The following is a 24,190-nucleotide window of genomic DNA, read 5'->3' as shown; positions in this document are numbered from 1 at the left end:
TCCCTGTGTATTATATAGATATTTCAAGATCGTACGAAAAAGGGGGAAAAGAAATCCTGACTAATTAGAAGACTTTCCGCAGTAACGAATATTCATAACTTTTGATTTTGAAGATTGCAAAGGTCGTTAATCGACGATCGGGCTTAGACTCGAAGCTCCCGTGTGGTTTCTAGGTGAAAGAGGTAGGGCATGGGACGCGGTGGGGTGGCTGTGACGTCACTGCAGTATGCCACAACACTGCGCAGGTAATATTGATCCGTGCGCGGAGGGTTGTCGGCGCACGGGGTGTCAGGGCGAGGGGTGTGCGTGATCCGCGATCGGGTTGGTAGAGTAAAGCGAGTGAGGACTCGGGGGTTCGCTTGGAGGAGGATATCGGCGAGGGAGCGAGGGAGCGGGGCAGTTTCGAGGCGACCAGCCGAGGGTGAGTGGCTTCGATGGCTCGCGAAAGTGTCGAGGCGTGAGTCGCTCCCGCCCCGAAGAAGCCCGCAATATACTCGATAAAATTCGATAAACGGATCCTCGTCGCGAGTCCCGCAGGATGCCGAAGCCGGTGCCCGTCGAGGACCTCGTCATCCCGCCGCAGGACGGCCGGATATGCGGGACGATATGCATCTGCCAGATGACGGCGGTCCTCTCGTCGGTGGCCCTGGTCTACCTGACCGTCGCCATATACATGCCGAGCACGAGGGCGTTCCAGTCGGGCATCAGCGAGGTGCCGGTTATGTGCACGACCACCAGGGCCGTCAACAAGGACGGCTGTGACTGGGGAAGCTGCGGCGAGTGGTGCCTCTCCAAGACCTCCGGTGCCTGCATTCAGATCTACGTCAACCTCAGGCGAAACGGGTCCAGCATCGTCCTCGCCAACTGCACCAACACCGCGAACAAAACTTGCTACGGTATCGACCAGGAGAACGCCAAGAAGTCGCGGTGCATAGCAGACGAGTGCAGGAACCTCACCGGCACCTTCAACTGCACCATGGGAATGTGCATAAACATCACCGATGCCTTCGAGTGCATGTTCCACGACACCGATCCGGCCCTCAAGTGCTCCGGGCGACGCGGCAAGATCACGTGTATCGACATCGACGGCCTCTTCAGCTGCAATCGTGGGACCTGCGAGCGCATTAGGACGCCATACAACTGCGACAGGCGTTGCGTCGACATCCCGACGAGGAATAAGAACATGATACTCCTCAGCGGGGACAAGGTTTATCTCAGTCAGTGCGAACGAGCGATCGACGTGGACACGGGAAGGGAGATTTGGAACGAGGAACGGGGCGACGTCATGATGGCTTCGTGCTATGGGATCTACAACACCAGCACCGGCGTTGAGGCTGTGGATTGCATAAACGGGTCCGTATTGGAGAAGAGCATGCTCACCGACCTGACCAACTTCACCTACCTGTCCTACCTCAACGTCTTCGCGACGAAACCGCTGGACGAGACGAGGCAGGTGGCGCCACCCGAGCAGGACCTCCTCATTGCCAACGAGAGCAGACTGCTGATAAACCTCGAAGGGTGCGTCAACACATTGAGGGACGAGTGCAAGGAGTTCCTCAGGGAGTACGGGAAGGACGGTACCGACCACAATGCCAGGGCTCGGTTCCCCTGTTTCTACGCCGAGGGGAACACCGGGATCGTTGTGTCCAGGTTCAACCTGGAGCGGACTTACAAGGAGTTCCTCATCGCCTTTATCCTGCCGAGTGTTCTCTTCATTGTCAGCTGCCTCACCCTGATCCTGTGTCAGCGAACCGTCGTCGTCGGTGACGATGCGAAAATGCGGTTCAAGGGAAAACCCGGCGCCGCTCTTACTTCACTTGAGAAGAGTGCTTCTGGAAATTTGGGCGATGCCGGGGGAGGCGATTCCGTTATGGCGCTCTGAGATCCGGCACGTAAGAATTTCCATTTCTTTTTTTTTTTTTTTCTCTCTTCCTTCTCCTCCTTCCTCCACCTCATCCATCCCGCCACCATTCCTTTCGTTTTATCATCTCGGGGGTGAAATTACGTTCGTCGTCAGTGAATTCGGGAAAAAAAAACGGGGCGAATGGAATGCAATGACGTGTGTTCCTGCTTTTATAATCAGACACGCGAGGGCACCGGTCAGAGAAATTTCGTTTCAAGCTGATATACAATTTCACTTATCTTCCCCGCTATTTCTACTAATTGCATTCGTATTTCGTGTTTCTGTGTTCCAGGCATTCCCCTCCTGGAGGAGAGCCCGGCCCGTCAGTCGGTTTTCTCACTGCGTGGGCACTATTAAGGTGTGGATATGGAGGGGAACGCGTGATTGAAATTCTGACCGTTGATACGAAAACAATAATATTATCTAATCGTTAAGAACAGAAAAACAAGATATTCGAATAACGAGTTAAATTTAAAGAAGTTGACAAAAAAAAATAAAATAAAATAAAACAAAAAAAAAAACAGTTGCAAAACGAAAACAGGAGAATAAATTCGTTGAAAGAAAGAAAGAAAGAAAAAAAAAAGAAGAAAAATTTCAATCTCTGAACTGGTTCCATTCAAGTTACGATATTACCGCGAATTGGTAGTTGAGAAACAAAAAGAAAAAAAGTAAAACAAAATAATAATTGAAAAAAAAAAACAACAAAAAAACAAAATGGCACTGATCCCCGCACACTTCGAAAGCACGCAATTATTCTCAACTCTAATATTGTAATAATTATAATATCATAATCGAGTTTATAATGCATTGCATACGCGATGACACGACGAAGCATATAAGGCACGGCCGTACGTCCTATAGATGATCGGTTTTTTCATAAAAAAAATATATACATATATATATATGTATATTGATTAGGTAAATTGTTGTTAAGTAAAATATAAGTGAATAAGAAAAGTTTTGTTGTACATAAGCGATGCAACAATAATTAAATTAATCACATCTCACGTAATAAGTATGATAAATTCAATACACATACACAGGCACACATAAACATACCTTTCAGGTATTGCATATAAAGAGAAGAAGAATTTATTCGAATAATTGTTGCTATTATTATTATCATGGTTGTTGCTAAAATTATTATTATTATTCTTGAAGTTTATAAACACGATTGAAAATCTCTACACCATATATTACGTATAATAACGCGTAACGCCGCGAGAGAAAGCAGATTCGTATTGATTTTCTATCTCTCCGCCGTTTTTACTGCCAGATGATTGAAAAAATCGATCTTCCCGCTGTGCGAATATCAGTAATCTTGTTTCCTCGGAAAATAGAAGATCGGCCAGGTAAATAAACTGACTTGAACCGTCTGAATAATACGGTGAAGAAAAGAGCCCGCCATTTGCGGGGGTGAAACGCTGAACATAACCTCAAACAATCTCGCGGGGTCCTCGCGGCCCGGAAACGGCTCGATCATTGAATCCGACGAGGCGACGGTGATCATGGGCAGCCAGGAGGGGGAGGCCAAGTCGACGGCCAGTGTGACGGGCGTCCTGCCGATGGTCGAGGTCGCCAGTCTCATGGAGAAGGCCAAGTTCTACACGTCCCTCTGTCTCGGGACGACCGCCATTCTCGCGGTCTTCGCCTTCCTTTTCCTCATACCGTTCGTCGTTGAGCCCGCGATCTCGACGATACTTGCCGACTTCTCGCCGCACGCCGTCGCCTGCGTCGCGACGGACCACGTCTACGCCGAGGGCCTGAGGAACTGCTCCTGGGCCAGCTGCAGGGAGGGTGCGTACAAGGGGTGGACGAACTCTGCCGCTTTTTTCTTTATAATTTTCTCACGGGATGATCGGGCGTTGAGTGAGTAGTTATGCAGGGCCAGTTCTGGATACAGATTTCTATTACCGACACTTACCGACATCTTATCCAGACTCAATCCCTCGGTCAGTATACAGCAGGGGGTGGATCGCGGTGAAGGGTTTGAATCTGGGTAAGATGCTGGTAAGTGTCGGTAGTAGGAATCTGTATAAAAAACTGGGTTTGTATTGCTATTTGAGTTCTTGATGAATTGTAGTATTCGTCAGATTCGACGCGAATGTAAAACATTTCTAGTTGCATTTATCTGCCTGATCCTTGTCAATGACTGAACGTGTCAATAAAATCGACGTCCTTCCGGTACATATTTTTTCAAAATTCCCAAATCTCCGCAAATAACTCGTTCCGATTTCTCGATCAGGTTGCACCAGCGCTGCTCTCCGCTGCCACCAGATCAGGGTGAACTACTCGAGGATGCCGTACGAGGAGTTCCTCGCAAAACCGGCGGGCTTGATCCCCTGGGACGTGGCCGACACGAAGTTCTTCGTCAATACTGAGGGGTGCGGATACCCGCCGAGGGTGAACTGCTCCGAGTTCGCGAGGAAGTTCGGGTACGGAAACATGGGGAAGATCTTCCCGTGCTTCTACAGCCGGACGCATCCGGAAACCGTCGTCGCCAGGTGAGATCCTGCGATAATTCGCGTGGCGATTTAGCCGCGAATTGCGAATCGCGTCTTCCTCACCCCCCGATTGCCCCGCTCTTCAGGTACTCGTGGGATGAGAATCTCAGGCACCTGGTGATGGCTCTCGTCGCCCCGATCCTCCTCTTCGCCGTCTCACTCGGCGTGCTTTGCTATTGGTACTGCCCGCCGATCGGACGGAGATGCGGAAGCCCAGGACGACCGCTGATCGACAAGTATGCAAGGAAGGAAGAGTAAGTAGCGTGTATGTATGCAGTGCCTCGGTGGCTATAGACGTTCTAATATATCTCCTTTCGTCGGGGTCGGGTTCAAGTTCCGGATTTAAAAAGTCTCGAATTATTCGCTGGCGGTAATTGGAGAAAGGAAATGAAACTTTGGAAAGTCGAGAGTTCCAAGTTCCGAAATTCAAGATTCCGATAATTAATTTCAGTTACGATGGAGCAAAGTTTTGAAAAGTAAAGTTTCACCCCCTTAGTTTTCTGCTGTCTGCGTAGTTTACTCTACAAGTGGGCGTAAAAGATGTAAAAAACGAAAATCAGAATGACCAGGATTCTAATCGTAAAAATATGGAAAATCGAAAACAAAGAAAGATCAGTGATGAAATTTTTAAAAATCTTCGATCATTCAGGATTTCGATTATTCGGATTTCAAAATTTTCCAATCTTCGCACTTCCGGAACTTTGAATCGTCCCTTCGAAACCAAACACAGTTTCATTTCCTTACTTCAAGTATTCGGAACTTCGATCTCGTCCTTCGTCTACTCCTCGATCGATCTCTTCGGGCGATCCGAAGCGATTGATCCGCATGTCGATTTTACTTTTCCGTTCATTTCCTTTCTTTTCCGTTCTTGTATCGTCTCAACGGCAAAGTGAAGTTTTTGCCAATACCTATACAGCATCCTCGCCGAGGACGAATTCGAGGAAGACGAGGAGGAGTACTGACTGCTGCCAAGGGCTCATCCCCCAGCGAGGGAATGACGCCGGTCACATCGAACAGAGGGAGGATTTTATTCCATGAACAGTAAACTTCGCTTTCGATTCAATGCTAAGCCCGCAAATCTGCGCGACGATTGTGCTCAGGTTCATAATAATTAACGTTTATCGCGAATTGTCTTCGACGCGTAGGAAAAACATTTTTCTCTCTTACCTACTAATTTTCGAATTCTACTAATCACGAAAATAATTACTTGGTAATTGTCAATTCCTTACACTTCATAGTTTTTCGATAAGTCTCCGTTTTTTTTTTTTTTTTTTTATTCTCTCCTATACGATAAATATTGCGATAAATTTTTTATAATAAAGCAAGTTTGACTGCGGACGTAGTGAGTTCGGACTCAATCATCTACCAGTATTCCAATTAATTCTTAAATGTAAATTATATCGAATCGTAAAACGCGATCTAGATAATCCTTCGTGTAGGGAAGGAAAGTGAAGGAATAAAAATATTACTTCAACTAGTGTTTGTATAAAAACTACAATAATATACTCGACTACGACTACGCCTACCCATTCCATTTTTATTCTGTTAAATATTAATATCAATATAAATTATTGAAAGAAACTGACGCGTACAGAGTTTATCGAATTGCATAGAAACTATTACGTCGAAAAACAAGCTTTTCGAGTCTTGTAGTTAGAAATAAAATCATTCCGCACGATTTTTAACGGATATTATTATAGTATCGGAGGCTTAGAGTTGCACAGTATCGCCAATTTTTGCAAACATAAATTTGAGGCATGGAGAAAATATAGAATGATATGAAACCGAGTAAAGACGATTCTTTCGCGCATGAGAAAATTTTATCAAAACACGTTTCTTACGGACGTATTAAATTTCAAAAGGTGAACCGTGAATCAGGTCTCTGAGATATAATATATATATATATACATGAACATAAGTTCATTGCCTGTGAATAATAATATTAGTAATAATATTAATAATAATCTTATTATTAAAAAAATTTAACTATAAAAATTGTTGAGAAAAAATAAATTTTTTTACACGGGCATTGCAATGCATGCCATGATTGTCGTTATTGTGGATGATGGTGCAAAAACACGTTTACTACGAACGTGAATATCCATATATTATAGATGTAGGAATATTGTTTAGTTAATAATTTTTGTCAGCGGGACTCGCGAAATATTCTATGCGCGCTTCGAGCCGGATGGCTATGATAATATTATACGTTGTTTATCGTTCGAATATATATAAGTTACGGAGGTTAAATAGTAATAAATATGTTGAGATTTTATTGAACAAGATAAAAATGTTATATAAATATCCACATTTGGTGAATATGGGGCGTTCCACGCCAAACCGGACGGTTTGAAAAATTTTGATTTCTGATTTCCTCAATTTTTTCATAATTTTTAGTATCTCTTAAAAGAGACTTTCTGGTAAATTTTGAGATTTTTTTGATTACGTGTTATGAAATTTTCAAAAATCCGATTTGAAATTTCAAACTCAAAAATCTTGATGAAAAACATTTTGAAATTTTTTTTTTTTGTATTGTTTCTGTAAGGGACATCTAAACACAAAGAATTAGAGAAAAAAAAACTTCAATTTGTACCATTATTGAGAAAGTAATGAACAAAAAAACGCGATTTTTTTGAAAATTTGATATTTTCTTAACTACTTATAAGAAAAATTTCAAAATTTACGAGAAGAGCTCTTTTGAGGAATACTAAATAATATCAAAAATCAAAATTTTTCAAACCGTCTGATTCGGTGTGGAACGCTCAATATGTATTATTTGCGTCAGTTCGAAGCATGCGAAGAACGTATCTTGCCCCATTCATCTAGAATGGTTGTGAAATATTGAACCTCCTCGCTATACGCAGTAAGAGTATTTTTCAAGCGAATAATTCTCTTCTTTCGATTTCGGACTTCGGTAATACGAAACGAGAGAAAAGGGAATATTGTTTTTTCCTTGTAAGCCGATTACTCACGCATTTTGCACTCGACTTCTCATTCCTCTTATGTACGTATGTATGTATGTATAAAAAGCTTGCTGATATAATAATTTTTATCACTTTTCCCCCATTCAAGGTAACGTAATTATTATAATACGTATAATTATCGTAAACTAAACATTCTTTAAAATTCTTAGTCTTGATTGTATTCAAAGTACTGGCAGTTGTCCAAATACGCATTACGTTGTAAAAACAAGTTGATTAATCAATTGATTGAAAAAACGTTTGCTCAATCACGCATAAACAATCAAATCGCAACGCAAAGGGATATAAATTAATTAATTAATTAACATCGCACATTCTCGTTTTGGAATTTTTAGTTATCTAAACTACCAACAAGTTCCAATCACACTTTTATTGACAGCTTAATATCTACTTGGCCTCGCGTCTAAGGGGTGAAAATAAATGGCATCTGGTAAAAAATTTTGGGTTTCGATCGATGAGAGAAAAAGTAATCATTGAAATTTTTACGTAAACCCCGACAATCTGAGAGAATATTATTTTTCATCTGAGTTTTAATTGCGCAATCGTAAAACAATTGAATGTCAGTACTTTTTCCAAATACTTGTCGTAGATAATCGTACATTGTTATTATATCGCAGCTTAGTGCCAATAAAATTACAGGTTATCGATATATATTACACTTAATTAATTAATCAATTCTCTGTCTTCGGTACACGGTAATATAATACTCAATGGAGAATAGTTTGAAAATATAGCAAAGAAAATTTGAAGAAGAAGAAGAAGAAGGAGAAAAAAAATGCATGCGCTCGGTAATAACAATAGTCACATATTACTGTTATATGCAAATTAAAGTTGCTAACGCGAGGTGTGAATCCGAGATAATATATTGCTATACGCATTCAATAATACAAAGTATTCTCAAAATAGCTCAAATTTCGAAACGGTATAATATTAATAATAATAGCAAACTGCATTTGTAGCGAGAATTTTTTTAATTGTTATTTTTATTTTTTTTGTTTTTTGCAAACGATACTTATAAACTAAAAACTAAATTTTTTTTTCAATTAATTCGTTTAACTTAAATGATAGATCAACACGCAACAAAAATTGATTACAAAAAACACGTCAATATACTATTAATCGATTAGTGAGAGAAAATCTGATGACCTGCTTGTAGACGAAGATTTTGGCTTTATACTTCTTCAATCTATTATTGAGATGTACAATAATAGTAATAATTACATTATAATATATACATACATATATCGATAATGTTTCACCAAAAAAATGTTCACCGCTTCGTGAGGAAATTTTTAAAGCTAATGAAACAAAAAAGGATTTGTACATACAACACATCTACACTAATACGTTAATTCATTATACAATATATATATACATGATGTAAAATAAAAAAAATAAAATAAAATACTAAAAAAATGCGATCAATTCCGATAACATCCGCGATTATAGTGTAAATATACCATAATGATAATGAATCTTATTGTAAGACTTGTCAAAAACGAAATACAGATGTATATATACATAATAATATATGGAGATTGGAAAAGAAATTATTACGATGATATAAAAATAAAAGAAAAATCTTCTTTCCGTTTACCGCAAATAAATATTCACCGTTGCGTTTCAATTCGTCCGATAATCACCCTCCAATTTTATAAAAATATGGCTACAGTTAAATATCTTAGAAAAATAGAAATAAATAAATATGAAAAATGTGAATAGAACGAAGCGGTTGATTTATTCAAAATGGCAACTCGGGCAGCCGACTTTTATTGCATATTTTATGCCGTGGACCGATCAATAATTCGAAACAGCCTGCAATATATCTACACGGGAATTTTACCCTCGACAAAAAATTATAAATATGAAAATCCCCTTTGCGTTCCTTTATTTCCTATAACTAACCCTCTAAGTTACAGTGGGATGTTCAGCGTTCTAAAAAATTTCCACGTTCTAGCCTTATCACAGTTTATTTTCAATTTCAAATGATCTTCATCACTTCGTATGACTATTAAAATATAGAAATAACAAGTTTCGGCCAGAATCATCAGATTTTGATAGTTTTTTTTTCGAATTTATACCGACTATATTCTCTCCGCCATTTTGTATCTAAAAATGATTAAAATCCTTTTTTCGATTTTACACCGGCCATATTATATCCGCCATCTTGTAATTAAAAATGATCAAAATCCTTTTTTTCGATTTCACACCTGCCATATTGTCTCCGCCATCTCGTATTTAAAAATGATCAAACGCTGACTTCAGATCGTGATTAGCAATCCCAAAAACCCGCGAGTAATAAAGTTCAGGCAAAAACATTCAGTGGAAAAGCATGTGACTGAGGTCAATTACTCGGGAATAATTCGAGCTTAAGATCTTCCTAATTTGGGCCTGCATGTATAATTCTTCCTTATCGACAGTCGGTCACATCGGCCAGTCTTAGTCCTTCCAAATTCACCGGCAGATGTCGCGCTCGTCGACGGGGCGGCTACCCGCTTTGCGCAAACTCGTTTTCGTGGCAGAGCGTTCGCACCCGCGTTCCTGGGCGGCTCGGCTTGTTTTCAAACAGTCCGCAGAGTCGTGAGGGCGCGAATAGGTGCGGATCACTCGCGTTTCCCCTTCGGCGTAGAGCGCGCGCGCTTTCTACAAGTCGGATCCGACATGTGTCCCCACGATTTTGGTTAAAATGGACGGGAATGAGGGAGGGAGAAGGGTTGTCTGTGAATCGAGGATTTTTTTCAACGTCTAAAAGAATGATCACGTCGACGTCGATGACGATTCACGATTCTCTCCGACCGTGGGAGAGTGAATCGTAACATACATACCTCGTGTTTGCTTGGGAAAGATGTCGATAGTCAAAGTAATATAATAAATAATATTAAACGGAACAAGACGAACAACAACTGCCAAATCGTACTTAATAGATTTTTAACCATATTTAACCCGGTTTACTTATGTAACGATCATAAAATCTCGCGCACAAAATTCAATTATTAACAAATCAAAGTGTCAACCTGATTGGTATAAGTATTTCTATACACGATAAAAACAAACAAACAAACAAAAAAATAGATAAATCTAAATTAGATAATACGCACGGCTTACACGCTCGTGAAACTCTAAATAACACTACGCGTTTTGTAAAACATATACAATTAAGATATTGAATCCTCCCTTTGGGTATATCCGTAATAAAATTGCCTCCAATCCCTCCCCAAAAAAAAACAAGAACAACTTCTAACTAATTAGCGAAAGTGCGTATCGTTCACTCGACTTTATATACTTCGACGTAAATTCGATCGCATAAGTCCCGAGAATTGATCTTGCGAGTAACTGCAGCAATGATGACGAAGGGTGAAAGGAGGGTGCGGTTGTTTGTATTTTCGTAAAACACCGCGAGGGAGTGGTTTCGGTATGTTTGCGTCGCAAAGTAATATCCGCAGGTCAAGAAGCGAAGAAAGAAGTATGAAATAAATTCAACACGTGGTTCGAAACTCCATTCAAGCGACGAGGAGCGGTTAAATTTCCTCCCACTTCTTGCAACTCGATCAAGAATTTAATAATCCCCTAGTTTCGGTGATCGCGCGGTATTTTCATACTCCTCAAAATAAAGCGCAGAAATTCAACCCCCGTTAAAGACTGATCGTTTTATTAGCCGGAATATTGAAACTTCCGAAAACCAAAAACTTGAAATTGAAATTTTAATCAAGTTTTTTTTATTATTTTTGTTTTTAATATAAATTGGGGTCGAGTTTAGTCCACAATTTTTTTCGCGTGAGAACTCTCAAAAACTTCAATAATGGGTCGCAAGTACAAGCCACGATTAATCCCTGAACAGGATCGTCGTATCTGCGGAAGTATCTGCCTCTGTCAGTTTACCATCGTCATAAGTTGCGTCGCTCTGGTTTACCTCAGTGTTGCAATCTACATGCCATCGCACAGGTTGGTGCGCCATAACAACGCTAATCCATAACGCTCCGATCGCCCTTGTGCTTGAGTGCGTTTATTTTTATTCCCTCTTCGTTTTCTCTCATTTTTCCCACCATATTTCAAATTGGAATCGAAAATATATAACCACGATGCTATCCTGCGTGTGTGCATTGCATAATCATTATCGACCCACCATATTACCTGACACACTTTTATTCTCTCGTATTATCGTAACATCGCTTGTTATACCTGCTTCGCGAATGAATTTACCCTACAGGGCTTAATGTAATTAGCTTCTCACGTCCGCTGAGAGTAGCTTTGAAAAATCCAAAACGAAAACAAAAAAAAAAAAATAACAAAATGAAAAAGAAAATTTTTGTAAAAACCTGGGGTAAAAAAGTTTCTCAAATTCGATGCTCCACCTCGATGAAAATCACTTAAAATGTAGAATTTCTCGCTCAGCGGCGGGTTTCTGGTCTGGTTTCCACCCCTCGTAGCGCGGATGAAAATTAATCGCACAAAGTTGTATCCGGCTACTGGTTATTCGAGTCCTGAGAGAAAACAGGTGGCTTTTCTCCTGGGAGCGCGTGTTAAGCCCTGCATGCCGGTTTGTGATCTTCGCAATTCCTGTTCCAGGGCTTTTAACGCGGGTATAGAACCGGATCCGGTAATGTGTCAAACGGTGAATACAACTCTGGTGAATTACTGTGCCTGGGCCAGCTGCGGCGAATGGTGTCTGACAAAGACGACTGGTTTTTGTCCCCAAATTCACGCCACCGTAAGGAGGAACGGAACCAACGCCGTTTTCCAAAACTGTACCAGAACCTCCAGCATCTCTTGTCCGCAGGTAAGATTGACCGATTAATCACTAAATTTTTACTTAAACCGTTAAGGGTCGTCTTCTTGGGGTAGCTTTATCTCTCGTTATTGAAACGCAAAAGGGGGTGACAGAATTTTCATTGCCTTTTTGTATGCGATTCCCTTAACGCATCAAAAGAAGCTTACAAGCTGCTGGAGTCAAGTCAAGTATTGTTACCACCTATTTTATACCCGTTTTTTTTATATAAATTACAAGTTTTTGGGGTTGCTGATTACGGATTAGAAATCAGATTTCAAAAATTCGAGGTACGGGATCTAATATTGCGAACGAAAATTTCAAATTTCATCGAATCCAGAGAAAAACTTTGTTCAGAGGTTTTTGAGGTCGTTGATTACAAATCTGAAATCAGATTCCAGAAATTCAGTATCTCGAATCTAATCAGTAACCCCAAAAACCCCTGCGACAGTCTTTTTTGACCGGATTCGATTGAATTTGAAATTATCGTCGTCATATTGGATTCGCCATCTCGAATTATCAAAACCTGATTCCAATTTCGTAATCATTGATTCCAAAAACCATGGAATACTATCTTATTATAAAAGTTGATTCAGCTCAATAAAGTGTGACTCAAAGGGTTGACCGAGACGAGATTGGGACTCGGGAGTCTACGGAATAAGGGATGAAAAAAATGAGAAAAAAGGAAAAGTGTGGAACAAACTAATCTTCCTGCGGAGAGTAGAACACAAAGATTTAGCCCGAATCCTTCTCCAACTCAATTACGGAGCTTAATCCACTTGACTACAGTACAATTAATTTTCCGCCCTTTTAAATCCGCTTTCTTTACTTGCTTGTGTGAATCTGGTTCGGGGATATCCAGAAATAATGATATTCGTTATTACTTTGAAATTCCCGCACGTCGTAACTTGGTTATTCGTTTATCGCAATATCTCATGGAGGGAGTTCAGAGTTACTTTCGCCGGATTTACCTTTGCTGAAACTTTTTCATTCACCCTAGATGTGTGTTTAGGTATCCTGCGTGCAATTCGATGCTCGCGGTGACGGAGGAACGACGTGTTTGCCAACGGAGTTCGTCATCCCTTTTAGACGAATTTTATACCGCGAAATGTGGGGAGTCTCGTGTCACACTATCCAAAGATAAAATCAACCCCTCGAAAAAAAAAATAACGACAGTCTCGAATTGTTGGTGCCTGCTTTATTCGAAATATGCCAGTCGTTGACAAACTTTATTTGTAGTTTAACGGCATGGACTTTTCAAACGAGTCTTTTAGTGTCGTCGGCGTACGTCAGAGGTGCTTTTAAACTAAACGAGCACCCCGTGGTGACTCTCGTTTCACGGCGAAAAATGTAACAGTTTTTTGGTCGACGATAAAAAACGAACATTCTGAAATGACAGTTTTTTTTCTTCTAGCAGTGAAATTTATTCAACAGCTGTAAGCTTAGAATTGACAAAATTTCACGTCGTGTTGAAATTCAGGACGAAAACCTCGATCGAAAATCGTCATGATTACGGTATGGAACCACCGCGGGTAGGAAAAAATGGCAATAAACGAGATTTGCGAAAAGTGGGATGTCACGGGAGAAGGGTGGATTATTTTACGTGACGCGGAAGTGAAGGGCGGCATTTTATCCGCAGTCCGAGACCTTGACACGTGGTTAAGCGTCGTACCCGGAAGTGGAAAAGTTCAATGCAGAGTCGGAAAACACAGGCCATTCCGCTTTTCCCTGGTGATTCACCCCCAAAATAAAGCTGAGCTTTCGTCTCCGAGTTTTCCCTTGACCTCTGGTAATTCCACCATACAAGATATTAATGTTTCAACAGCCTCGTACGAGTAGTTGGCGCGTGTGTTGGTTTATTAGCTAATGACAGCGGCATCGGGTAATTAAATTCCATTGGATCGATACGCGTACGCACGATGCAAAAATGGCGATCTTAATTTTTCAAAACTCGCAAACGCGTTTTTTTTTTTCAATTCAGTTGAGCTAACTTTCGAAACTGAGGTTATTTGATTTTCAACTATTCGTGTGAAACGAAGCAATACCATATATTTTCTAGATCCAAATTTGTACATTCAAGGTGCACGAGCTTTTAGTCAAAAATCGAGAATTTTGAATTTTTTTACAGGAAGAGTGGGAAAATTTTATTTTACCAAAATTGTAGCCACCGTGTCTAGCCCGTCTAATCAGCGTGTATATCACGTACCCGTGTAACGAGAAACCGTACGCAAGGAATGAATAAACGTCGTCTTTAATTAGGGAAACGGTGTACCAAGTTGAGCCGGGCGCCAGTGCCTGAAATTCCTGTCTCGTTCTTGACGAATTGATTTCACGTCACAGGCTGAGCCCGACTCCTGAGAAGACGACGCGACGTCGCTTTGTCAGATCAGGATTAAGCTCTATCACCCCTGCCATGTCGATCCTTCCGAAGTAAATCGATCCAATTTCGTTGTAGTTTCGTGTTTTCTCACCTTGAAGCGGGAATAATTTGAAGGGTTGGTTTAATTTCCAAGGGTGAAAATTTTGCCCCATAAATACGAGTAGGTACACGTATAGCCAATTCGCCATAGCTACAGGAGAGAGTGCAATTTGCGTGTAATTTGATCAGACGGAAGGATTTATCGCTTAATCGCCGGTGTATCGGAAAATGGGATTAGCTCCCGCGTTGGAGTCGAATAATGGGATTTGCGTTTTCCTGCATTCGCTTTTCACCTTCCAGGTAAACACGGCGAACCTGAAGCGATACAACTGTAACAACGGTAGCGAATGCGGCTCGCTTTCCGGTGTGTTCAATTGCAGTTTGGGCCACTGTGCAAACATGAGCGAGCTGATGCTCTGCCACCACAAGGCTGACGGGATCCTGGTCGACAGCGAGAAGGACAACATGAAGTTGAACGGCTTCTTCAGCTGCCAACACTCCCGGTGCACCAAAATCAAAAAGCCATTCTCCTGCGACAGGTACTGCCCGAAAATAACTACCGTTGGTGTCAACGTCTTCCTCATGCAGGACGACAACCTCTTCACGGCCCGCTGCTCCAGCGCCAAAGCCCTCAATCGAGCCAACGGCAATTTGCCAGGCACCGTGCTCGAGGAACCCGTTAAATTCTGGGACGAGGACAGTGGCTCGATCATCGCCAGTTGCCTGACCGTCACGAAGCAAGGGGATGCTATCAGGTCAGCCATTTTTCACCCTCCTTCTTTTTCCTCCTCCTTTCGACACCCGAGTCGACGACCTTTCAGGATTCCCCTTCGTCGTTGATGAGCTTTGAAACATAGATCAGCTCGAAGAGAATCTCGTGTTTTCATACTCATTCTCGTGTGTCCAGAGTCTTCGCACGTAAAAGGAATCGCCAAAACTCTGTGTTTCAGGACCGAGGACTGCGTGAACGGGTCTCTGATCGACGAGGAGAAGATCCCTCATCCCTACGTGAACTTCACCACCTTCCTGGACATCTACGAGGCGAACCTTGGTCGCCAAGTCGATCCTGAGGACTCTTATGTTCCCTCCCAGAGATCGTTGACCATCTACAACAGCTCGAGGCTCTACATAAATTTGGAAGGGTGCGTGAACACGCTGAGAGGAGAGTGTCGGGATTTTTTACTGACCAATGGGAGGGACGGTGACAACAAAACTGCCCAGAGCAGGTACCCCTGCTACTATAACAAGGTCAGTAGAAAGCCGACGAAAGACGTTCGTAAGACAGATAATTCTCAGAAAGTTCGTCAAAGAAAACTTCTTTCCATTTTTTATGAGAAACTTTGCTCATCTTAAGGGTACGGGAAAAGCAATCGTCCCTAAATTTCAAGAGCTACAAGTTATCGGGAAAAATCGATCGCGTGTACAGATCTCGAAACTGGGAGTCATTTTTTCCTGCCGCTTTTTATTGGATTGAAAATTCACTCACCAGTCCGGAACTCGTTTCCTCGATTTCGAACATCACGGGCTTACCTGAAAAGCAGAAGACAAACGTGTTAGATGTATTGCATCGACAAGGTTCAGGGTGGAGAGCATGGATTCTGTGTTCATCGAGGTGATTCAGCGAGACTAGATTGGATTTTCTTCCGCGGGGAAATCCGCGTGACGTAATCTACGGAGGATATAAAAGGGAGAGCGAATGGCCGCGGGAAGATTTCGCTACTTTGAAGAATGGGGATGAAAGCGAGCTTGGATTATCCAGAGAGTCGGCGCCGGTGACTCATAAACGTCCTCGTCGGTTTCCCGATATTTTCCGCTCCCTTTTTCCGGGTGGTTGACCTTGGACTTGACCACTTGCAGCGAGATAAAAGCGAAAACGATCGATCGTGTCGTCTCTCCAGTCTTTATATCCCACATTTGTATTCTTCCTTATGCGCAGCGGAATTCGCGGAATCCCCTCGAAGGAATCGAGATATAAAAACGCGCGAGGGGGAGAAACCGCACCAGGAATACCACCTCGTCTCCCCTTTTCCAATTTGACAAATTCAATTTTCCAACTTGTAAAGCGCGCGATACAACTTCTGCGTTAGCTCAACCGGATCAAACTCCTTAAACTCCTGAATTGCGGTATTCAATTTAAGGCGAGAGCTCCTTACGGAGTTTCGACCTCAGGATTCGCCAAATCGAGTTATTACAACCGAGTGTCTGCTACTTTTGGCAATAATTCTTTCTTCCGTATTTACGAGATCATTTTTGTGGACAAAACCGCGTGTTTTCGTGATCGCAGAAACGTCGGAAGCCCCGTGAAATTCGACGTACCTTCTTCCTCTATCTGCTTCGATTTATGACTCCGTCCCTCGATCGTGTCGTTCCTTTTATTGGCTTGTACTAATATTGCGTGGCAGAACGAGAAGGAGAAAAGTTGCGCATTTTATACTTGTTTGCTTCTCGTTCACACAAAACACGCGGGATCTAAGATTTATTCACTGGCAGAACGTCGCTTTAACCCCGTAACTATACTTCATCCCTTTATCTTGGATAAACTCACGGCATGCTCTATAGGTATACGTACGTACTGCGATCCTCTTAAATTTTAAAATGCTCCGCCGTCCAACACGGGGGTAAAAGGGTTGCAGAGTGCGGGAATTTAACCGACCCTTAACGCCGGATCGATTCTCGTTCATTATACGGTTTCATATTGTTGGTACTACTTCAGTTGCGCAACGCACAAACATCGCTCATTTGGCACCCTAAAATTTGAGGCTTCAATTTTAGGAATCAGTTCTAAGTTTGGAAAAGCCGGGTCGATTAAGATCAAAATCATTAAAATTCGGTCTGTCATTCTCGAGATATCGTCGGTATGTGTGGATAGCAGTCCATCTGAAAATCATTGGAAGTGATTCTTTAAACTCTAGTGAAAAGTCAACTTTTAATTTTCGATGTGATCACAATAACTTCTTTTCTTCTCTGAAAACAGAGAAACGAGAAGTTGAAAATGGGCAGAAAAGTTGACGAACTCTCGTATGAATTTCAGAACGACTCGTTCTTCGTGGTGGCGCGTTTCGACCTGGATAAAACTCGGACGGAACTTCTTATCGCGATAATAGTGCCCTCGATATTCTTCGTCGTCAGTCTGACCACCTTAGTGATAATAACAAGGTCGGTTAGGGTGGGTGACGACGCCAAGATGCGATGCAGGTACTGCACGAAGGCCCAGGACAAGGAGAGCGAGGACGAGGGTCTGGTCGAGGGGACGCCAGGATCTCCGGATGGATTCGAAAATGAGAATGAAATCCGGGCTCTGGCTCTTTAGCAGAGTAAATCGAGTCCCCAGGGCCTTCCGGCTGTTTACGAACGGTTGCCGCTAGTCGACCTCGAGACTGAAGACTCCTTTTGAGTGTCGCGTAACGTCATTTAGGGAGCCAACGAACCTGGGCCTCATGGGACTCGAACTGCCGCCCCCGATTTCGAGCACAGCTGTTTTGATCAGGATCTGAAGAACTTTCCTCTTCGAAGTGAATGATTGGAAGTAGCAAGTCGACGGAGGACTTGGTGAAGCTTCCACCAGCTATGTAGGTGGTATGCAAAGTTGAATAATGGACAGATCAGACGCCCACCTCTTGTGGGTTGGACACGCCTAGTACATAATCACGTGTGATTATAGTCTTCATAGGGTTGAAGGTAGATCGGAATTAGGTTGGTAAGGGAATTTCATTGCGAATGTAAGGCGACGCGACTGCTGATGTATGACGCAAAAAGCTTAGCCTACTAAAACCCATTAAGGGGCCAAGATGATTGAGATTTTCTTTTTTCAATCTACATTGCCTTCACTGTACTGCTGATAAACATGACAAAAAAAAAAGTATTCACACGTATACATGTGACTCTAATATATATGATATACATACATACATACATAGACACATACATATATATATCATGATATTTACATACATGAATCTTTATACATACATTTTTGTAATGTCTTACTTCATTTTTTTGTGTTTTTTCAAACCGTTCGTCTCGTCAAAGAACAAAAATAGAAATACTATTTATGCCATACTCTTTTTTTACTATATCGTGCAGACTACAATTTGCACAGTTAACGGGAACAGAAATGAATTGAAACTAATGAAACGATATGTAAAATCCTTGCAGTACAAGAATTATTCTACAAAATATTAAATTGCCTTGATGAAAAGAATTAATGAGTAGAAAAAATAAACGATTAAAAGAATATAAGTTCAAGGAGAAGAGTTTCTTTTCTGGTTATTATATTAATGTATGCGAAAGTTTGTCGAAAATAATTAATCGTAGAATCTTATTTACCGGTCTATACAGTTTTGAGTCAAGAAAAGAAAAAAAAATCTCAACTCAAGATTTTCTAGAGCGTATAAAATTTCCTCCATACAAATATAAGTAAGTGTATTAGTACGTAGTGGTGTTTATTTTCTAAAATAACTGCCTCTATGTGGTGTGGCTTGTTTTTTAAAAGTATCAGCACATGATTAGATCTTTTTGAAACTTTAGTGTGTCGGTTTAAAAATTTATTGATTCATAAAAATGAAATGAAAAACGTATTTTTTTCTCATATATCGCTAGTTGATAAAACTGATTGTGAGTCGGACAGCTGTTCGACATCTGCAAAAAATTGTACAACTCCGTTCCATACGCAAACTGTACCTATATACATATATACATACATATACATATATAAAAGAATGAATCTAATTATTATATCATAATAACAATATATAAATAACGTGTCGCCGTGTATTCGTTACACATCTAATACATATATTACGCTAGTAACGTATAACAAAGCATATTTCAGGAAGATATATGATATACATATATATATATATATACATATATATATGATATATTGCAATCACTGACGCGAATTGATGTACATACATCATGCTGTAGAAGAAACAAGCAAAAGAATATTGTTTATCATTAATGTTTTTCATCGAATCTACGTATCCATAAATTTAGATATATTATTAAATATATTTTGCGGGAGTAGAAATTCCGTTTAGTTATTAGAAAAAAAAAAAAAAAAAAAAAAAAAATTAGAAATTATAGAAGGAAACAACAGAGGATAGAAAAAAACGTTGATTAATAAGCATGCTGAGTATAAACATGTCGATTTTCAGTTCCTAGAAAATCGAACGTGGCAAAATTAGTCACGAATAAGAAAAGTTGTACCACGTCTAATATTTTATCAGCTTACTATCCATAATTGATAATTTTTATTCATATGTAAACCATTGAAAGTTTGAAAGTGATGGTGAATTGTTCCATTACCTTACAAGTACTAAAAACCATAACGCTTTATACTCTATATACTATATGTGCCTTCTCGTTTGTTCATGCTGAGCTCTGCGTCTGTCTATACAACGCTAATTATTAACGATAATTCGATGTTATATTTACTGTCTACTACACATCCACACTCACACACAGATATACCTACACATGAATCTGAGCAGTTCCATCTCTACATATACAATACTTATTATACATATACATATACATACCATGACCGTATAATATAATGTATTGCAATACTGTGTTTTATATAAGTGTACACCGTATGAAGTTTATGTATACCTACTATGGATATCTGTCGGGGGTGAAAAACCCCCGCGTCCATACGAATGAAAATAAATTTACTCAAATTTAATTGTGTCGCTATTCGCCGATGAGTAAAAATTTTATCGCACAATCCTCTGGGGGTAAATAGAGCCTTGCATTTTCGACAGTCTAGTGGTGATCCCGTAATAATATTGTATACGTATGAGCCCTAAAATAAGCGTTTGAATCGCGTGACACGGAGCATTAGTACGTGCGTTGCAAACGCGCAGATATCCCCGAAAGGTACCAATAAACTTCTCCCTCTGTGGTCTTATTATAAGAAAATATTATTTTACATATCATTTAGGTATTCGCGAAACGATATCACTTTGCCACACTGTAAATTCCCATAAATAATGCAAGCAATGTGGTAGAAATTTACGGTACGGTTCTGTCGCGCGTTCGCGAAAATCGCGGCGGAGATCAGAATCTGATGAGTAGCTATCAGGTTTCAGAGAGCTACGGTGTTTTGTAACTCGATCTGAACCCCGCTCACTTTGGTAAAGAATTTTTCGACAAGGGAGAAAAACGAAGTAACGTCGGCTGGAAGCCTTACGAAGCTTTTACCGTAATGCACTCCTTGCATGAATTATGAGGAAAGGTCAAACTCGGTATGTACAGACGAATATCAGTCGGTTGGCATCTCTGCCAAATGCCGAGAAGCTATTTCGAACGAGTCGCGTGGTTTGCGATAAGCGCAACAGTGCGAAACAGCTGGTTCTGGAATCCACGTATCACACAAGTTCTTCATTGATCTTTGTGCGGAATAAGCATTCCATCGAATTTAGATTCATTCAGGCGTGTGATGAATACGATTATCCGCATAAAGAGTCCCGCATGCTTTATTCAATTTATTCTTTGCTTTGGGTTTCGTTCGCCGAGTTGTGGAAACAATTTTGCACTGATAACGCAGCGTTGTTTTGGTTCAACTTGAGAGACGATGTTCCGCAGAGTCTAGGGGTAATTATTCGGCATCACGAAGCACGAAACTATAAAACTTGGCTGAACCGTCGATAAGACTCCTCAGACTATTCTTCTTGTTGTTGGTGAACGCCCTCTAATCACGCGAAACCACGTCGTGCCAGGTAACTCAGTGAACTTGAATTACAACCCGTGCTGAACAGAGCATCGCTAATCACCAATTAAGATCCAACGAAGTAGAAAAGTCATCGGATTCATTGCTAAGAGTTTTGTCTGAAATCCGGTAGACTGAACCAAATCCGACAAATTGGTCTCGAGGAATGGATCCTTCAGTGTTTTTCTGGAAAGACATTTTCGCCTTTGGAAACCACACGATGGTATCGAAAAAACGGTGGGCTTGATGAAAAGGGGAAAAATGAAAGAAGATTTATATGTGGGGGTGATTTTTCCCTGACAGATCTACTTTCCTCACCCCATCGTCGAGAATGTTGTAATCCTGTTTGACTTTCGATGGGCTTTTGCGAATGAAGCAAACCCAAGGGTGGTCGATCTCTCTTGTTTACGTGGAGCATCATGGTTAAGAATCGTCGATTTTTTTCAACTCTAGATTCCCTTGTTTTTTATTGTTTTTTTTTTGTTTTCTTCGGGCTAGAAGACAACCTATACCCTCACTTCACCCTCTGCAAATTCCAGGACGGCTTATTAATGCAGATACAGTTGTTTTTCTTGGATTTGTTACGGGCACCCTGAAACGCGCAGCTATACTCACAACCCTTCGCCTTTCAGACTATACCGTCTCCATATGTAAGTATTGATTGCAAGGCGCAACAGACGCAGAAGGGCGGAAGGTCACCGTAAGGTCAGTCGGGTGCAATTTTCACCTGGACTCCACCTCGGATATGATTGCAACCTTTCGTCGACTTGTGGAATTCAAGTTTTGGCAATTACTACTTGCCCATTTTCTCTATCGCATTTAGCACTGATTAGAAACAATCTTCTGATGCTTAGGTCAGCGGTAGATCAATCCCGTGCATCCTCTTTCTGGCCATCGTAAGCGGCGTTCAATATGAAAATGATCATTGTTCTTGCTTCCTCGCAAAGGATAAAGTCAGAACGAATAGAAAGGCGACGTTGGTTACCAACAAGCACTATTGACAGCTTGCGGTATACAGTAATCAATAAAGTGACACACGGACTAATCGGAGATCGATCACCGCTTACCATGCAGGTAAACCAACAATCTACTGTTGGAATGTAAAACCTGATGTGTTACCGTAAGTTGGGATTCACGTTTACCCCTATATGCCGCGCTATCAACCCCTGTACTTTGCTTGCTTCACCCGCAGTTGGTACGGACGAAACCATCGCAGAGGGATAATGGTCTGACAATATAAGTGAATACCTTGAATTGTTCCTGGCGTTTATAAGCGTGCAGCATAAGCATCTTCCGTTCATCTTCAGACATGATTGGTTCCCTTCCCGGCTTTCCAGAGCCTCTTTTATGCAGCTTTACGATAACCTTGGTCTTCTCGTTCCGGCCAAGATAGTCCTTCACCTTCTTACCCCGCAGCATCTCTTTGCCTGAGAACCAGAGTTGGGCCATATTCACGTCCATTACCTTGTGGAGTGAGAGAAGAGTGCTTGGATTAAATGGGCTAAATGACCATGCCGTTGTCCTGAAACCTAGTAAAGTGTAATCCAGCCACACCGAAGGCTTATCAGTTTTATGGCTTACCTCGAGGGAGGCTTGAGTACCACTCAGATCCTCGGTGTTTTCAAATTCTTGCCGGATTACATCGTGCGGCGGCAGTCCCATTGGGTAAACGATTGTGACGGCACCTCGCAGATTGTCCAGAGCTGTCTGGACCGTCTTTTGAGTGACTAATATATCCTGTTGCACTAGTTTCTGTCGGTAATGGTTGAGGATTTGTTAATTGTGCACTAATGAACCTGTATGCTTAGATCAGTTACAAACGAACCTTTGAAGTCATCGCACGAGCTTCGTCGATCGTCTTCTTCAAGACTTCCTGCATTTTCTCGTTTGGTTGTCTGCCGTTCCTACGACCTGCGGAAGAGGATTTCAACTAACTGACCTTCGAACTTGGACGGTGATTCGGAGGTGAAAGAGGAATTCTCCGATACTCACCCACCACGTCCTTGTTCATGGTCCAGCCACCCATAGGGCAGCACTTCTCTCCCCACTCGTCTCTCAGCCTGAGTTCCTCGACTTGCTCGTCAGTCAGGCCCATCATATCGTGTGGCAGCATAGTGCCATGCTTGATCAATTCTTCGATTTCTGTTTAAACGATTAAATAGAAATTGTGTAATATATGATCTGTTAACTCTACTGAGCTCCATACGGATCCATTATTATAGAATTCATGATACTTGTATTTTAGAGTTATTATGAAACATTTTTACCATAGCAAATTCTGGAGACTTTTAAACGACCGTTGTAGATGATCGTAACATCGCTAATCACTTCATCAACACTAGTTTCGACGCTAGTGTCGAACAAAAATTGAGTTTCATCTCCTTTCTTTACATGCAGTCGAACCATTTCACGGATGAAGAAGAAATGGATAAGCAAGGTGAATATTCAATTTATCTTATTCCTCCGACAATAAAATGGGACACAAATGATCGTGATAACGGACACTTTAATGGTTAATTCACAGATCCGTCAACTTCAAGCTAACGTCAATTTTATACGCATAAAGAATTGAAGTAAACAACTGAGTGAACGCCAGTATGCAGTGAAACGTGTGTACGGATGATACACGTAACTATGGCGACCAGGGCTCATTGATCAAACAAGCGAGTTTTATTTTGTGCGGTGAGATGCCTGAGAGCAGGATTTATAGTAACATGGAACAAAGGAGTCAAAAATTCACAGTAATCTGAGATGCTAGAGAATAGGTGACGGTGAGACTGAAGAGGTCAAGTTGGTGAAGTATGTGAGGAAAGAAGGATTCTGCGTGAGAAATCGATTGCGCACATTCTTGACTCACTGTGGACGGAGCATTGAAAGTTGGGACCGAAAACCATATACATAAAGAT

At 41.3% G+C, this 24,190-nt stretch overlaps 4 protein-coding genes across 6 annotated transcripts in view; 3 read left to right on the top strand and 1 right to left on the bottom strand.

Moving 5' to 3' along the window:
* The window catches only part of LOC124414909 (cilia- and flagella-associated protein 298), a 37,359-nt gene extending 13,669 nt beyond the window's left edge, over positions 1 to 23,690 (bottom strand). Inside the window, exons 1-5 of the mRNA XM_046896074.1 lie at positions 23,552 to 23,690; positions 23,277 to 23,426; positions 23,110 to 23,195; positions 22,866 to 23,036; positions 22,533 to 22,748 (exon numbers count right to left, since the gene is read on the bottom strand). Of these exons, the coding sequence (XP_046752030.1) occupies positions 22,533 to 22,748; positions 22,866 to 23,036; positions 23,110 to 23,195; positions 23,277 to 23,426; positions 23,552 to 23,690 (762 nt within the window). The remainder of the gene's footprint in view (positions 1 to 22,532; positions 22,749 to 22,865; positions 23,037 to 23,109; positions 23,196 to 23,276; positions 23,427 to 23,551) is intronic.
* Positions 158 to 2,426, top strand: LOC124414908. 2 transcript variants are annotated; one of them, XM_046896069.1, is made up of 2 exons: positions 158 to 1,888; positions 2,196 to 2,426. In XM_046896069.1, the coding sequence occupies exon 1, from the start codon at positions 539 to 541 to the stop codon at positions 1,880 to 1,882; it is 1,344 nt and encodes a 447-aa protein (XP_046752025.1). In that variant the 5' UTR covers positions 158 to 538; the 3' UTR covers positions 1,883 to 1,888; positions 2,196 to 2,426. The 2 variants fall into 2 exon arrangements, with proteins under 2 accessions (XP_046752025.1, XP_046752024.1); XM_046896068.1 differs by having other exon boundaries at positions 158 to 1,892.
* Positions 3,250 to 5,649, top strand: LOC124414912 (protein tipE). Of its 2 annotated transcripts, none has more exons than XM_046896078.1 (4): positions 3,250 to 3,700; positions 4,149 to 4,407; positions 4,494 to 4,672; positions 5,324 to 5,649. In XM_046896078.1, exons 1-3 carry the CDS (start codon positions 3,412 to 3,414, stop codon positions 4,663 to 4,665), a joined length of 720 nt encoding a protein of 239 aa, XP_046752034.1. In that variant the 5' UTR covers positions 3,250 to 3,411; the 3' UTR covers positions 4,666 to 4,672; positions 5,324 to 5,649. The 2 variants fall into 2 exon arrangements, with proteins under 2 accessions (XP_046752034.1, XP_046752033.1); XM_046896077.1 differs by having other exon boundaries at positions 3,251 to 3,700; positions 4,494 to 4,661; positions 5,324 to 5,648.
* On the top strand, positions 11,155 to 17,967 carry LOC124414907. The gene is made up of 5 exons (XM_046896067.1): positions 11,155 to 11,330; positions 11,955 to 12,165; positions 14,873 to 15,327; positions 15,523 to 15,820; positions 17,604 to 17,967. The coding sequence occupies exons 1-5, from the start codon at positions 11,188 to 11,190 to the stop codon at positions 17,880 to 17,882; spliced, it is 1,386 nt and encodes a 461-aa protein (XP_046752023.1). The 5' UTR covers positions 11,155 to 11,187; the 3' UTR covers positions 17,883 to 17,967.
* Positions 23,691 to 24,190: the final 500 nt, after the last annotated feature.

This window comes from Diprion similis, chromosome 14 (genome assembly GCF_021155765.1).
Source record: "Diprion similis isolate iyDipSimi1 chromosome 14, iyDipSimi1.1, whole genome shotgun sequence".
Classification (NCBI taxonomy): Eukaryota; Metazoa; Arthropoda; class Insecta; order Hymenoptera; family Diprionidae; genus Diprion; species Diprion similis.
Note: the sequence above shows the minus strand (reverse complement) of the source record. Positions and strands in the feature narration are given on the sequence as shown.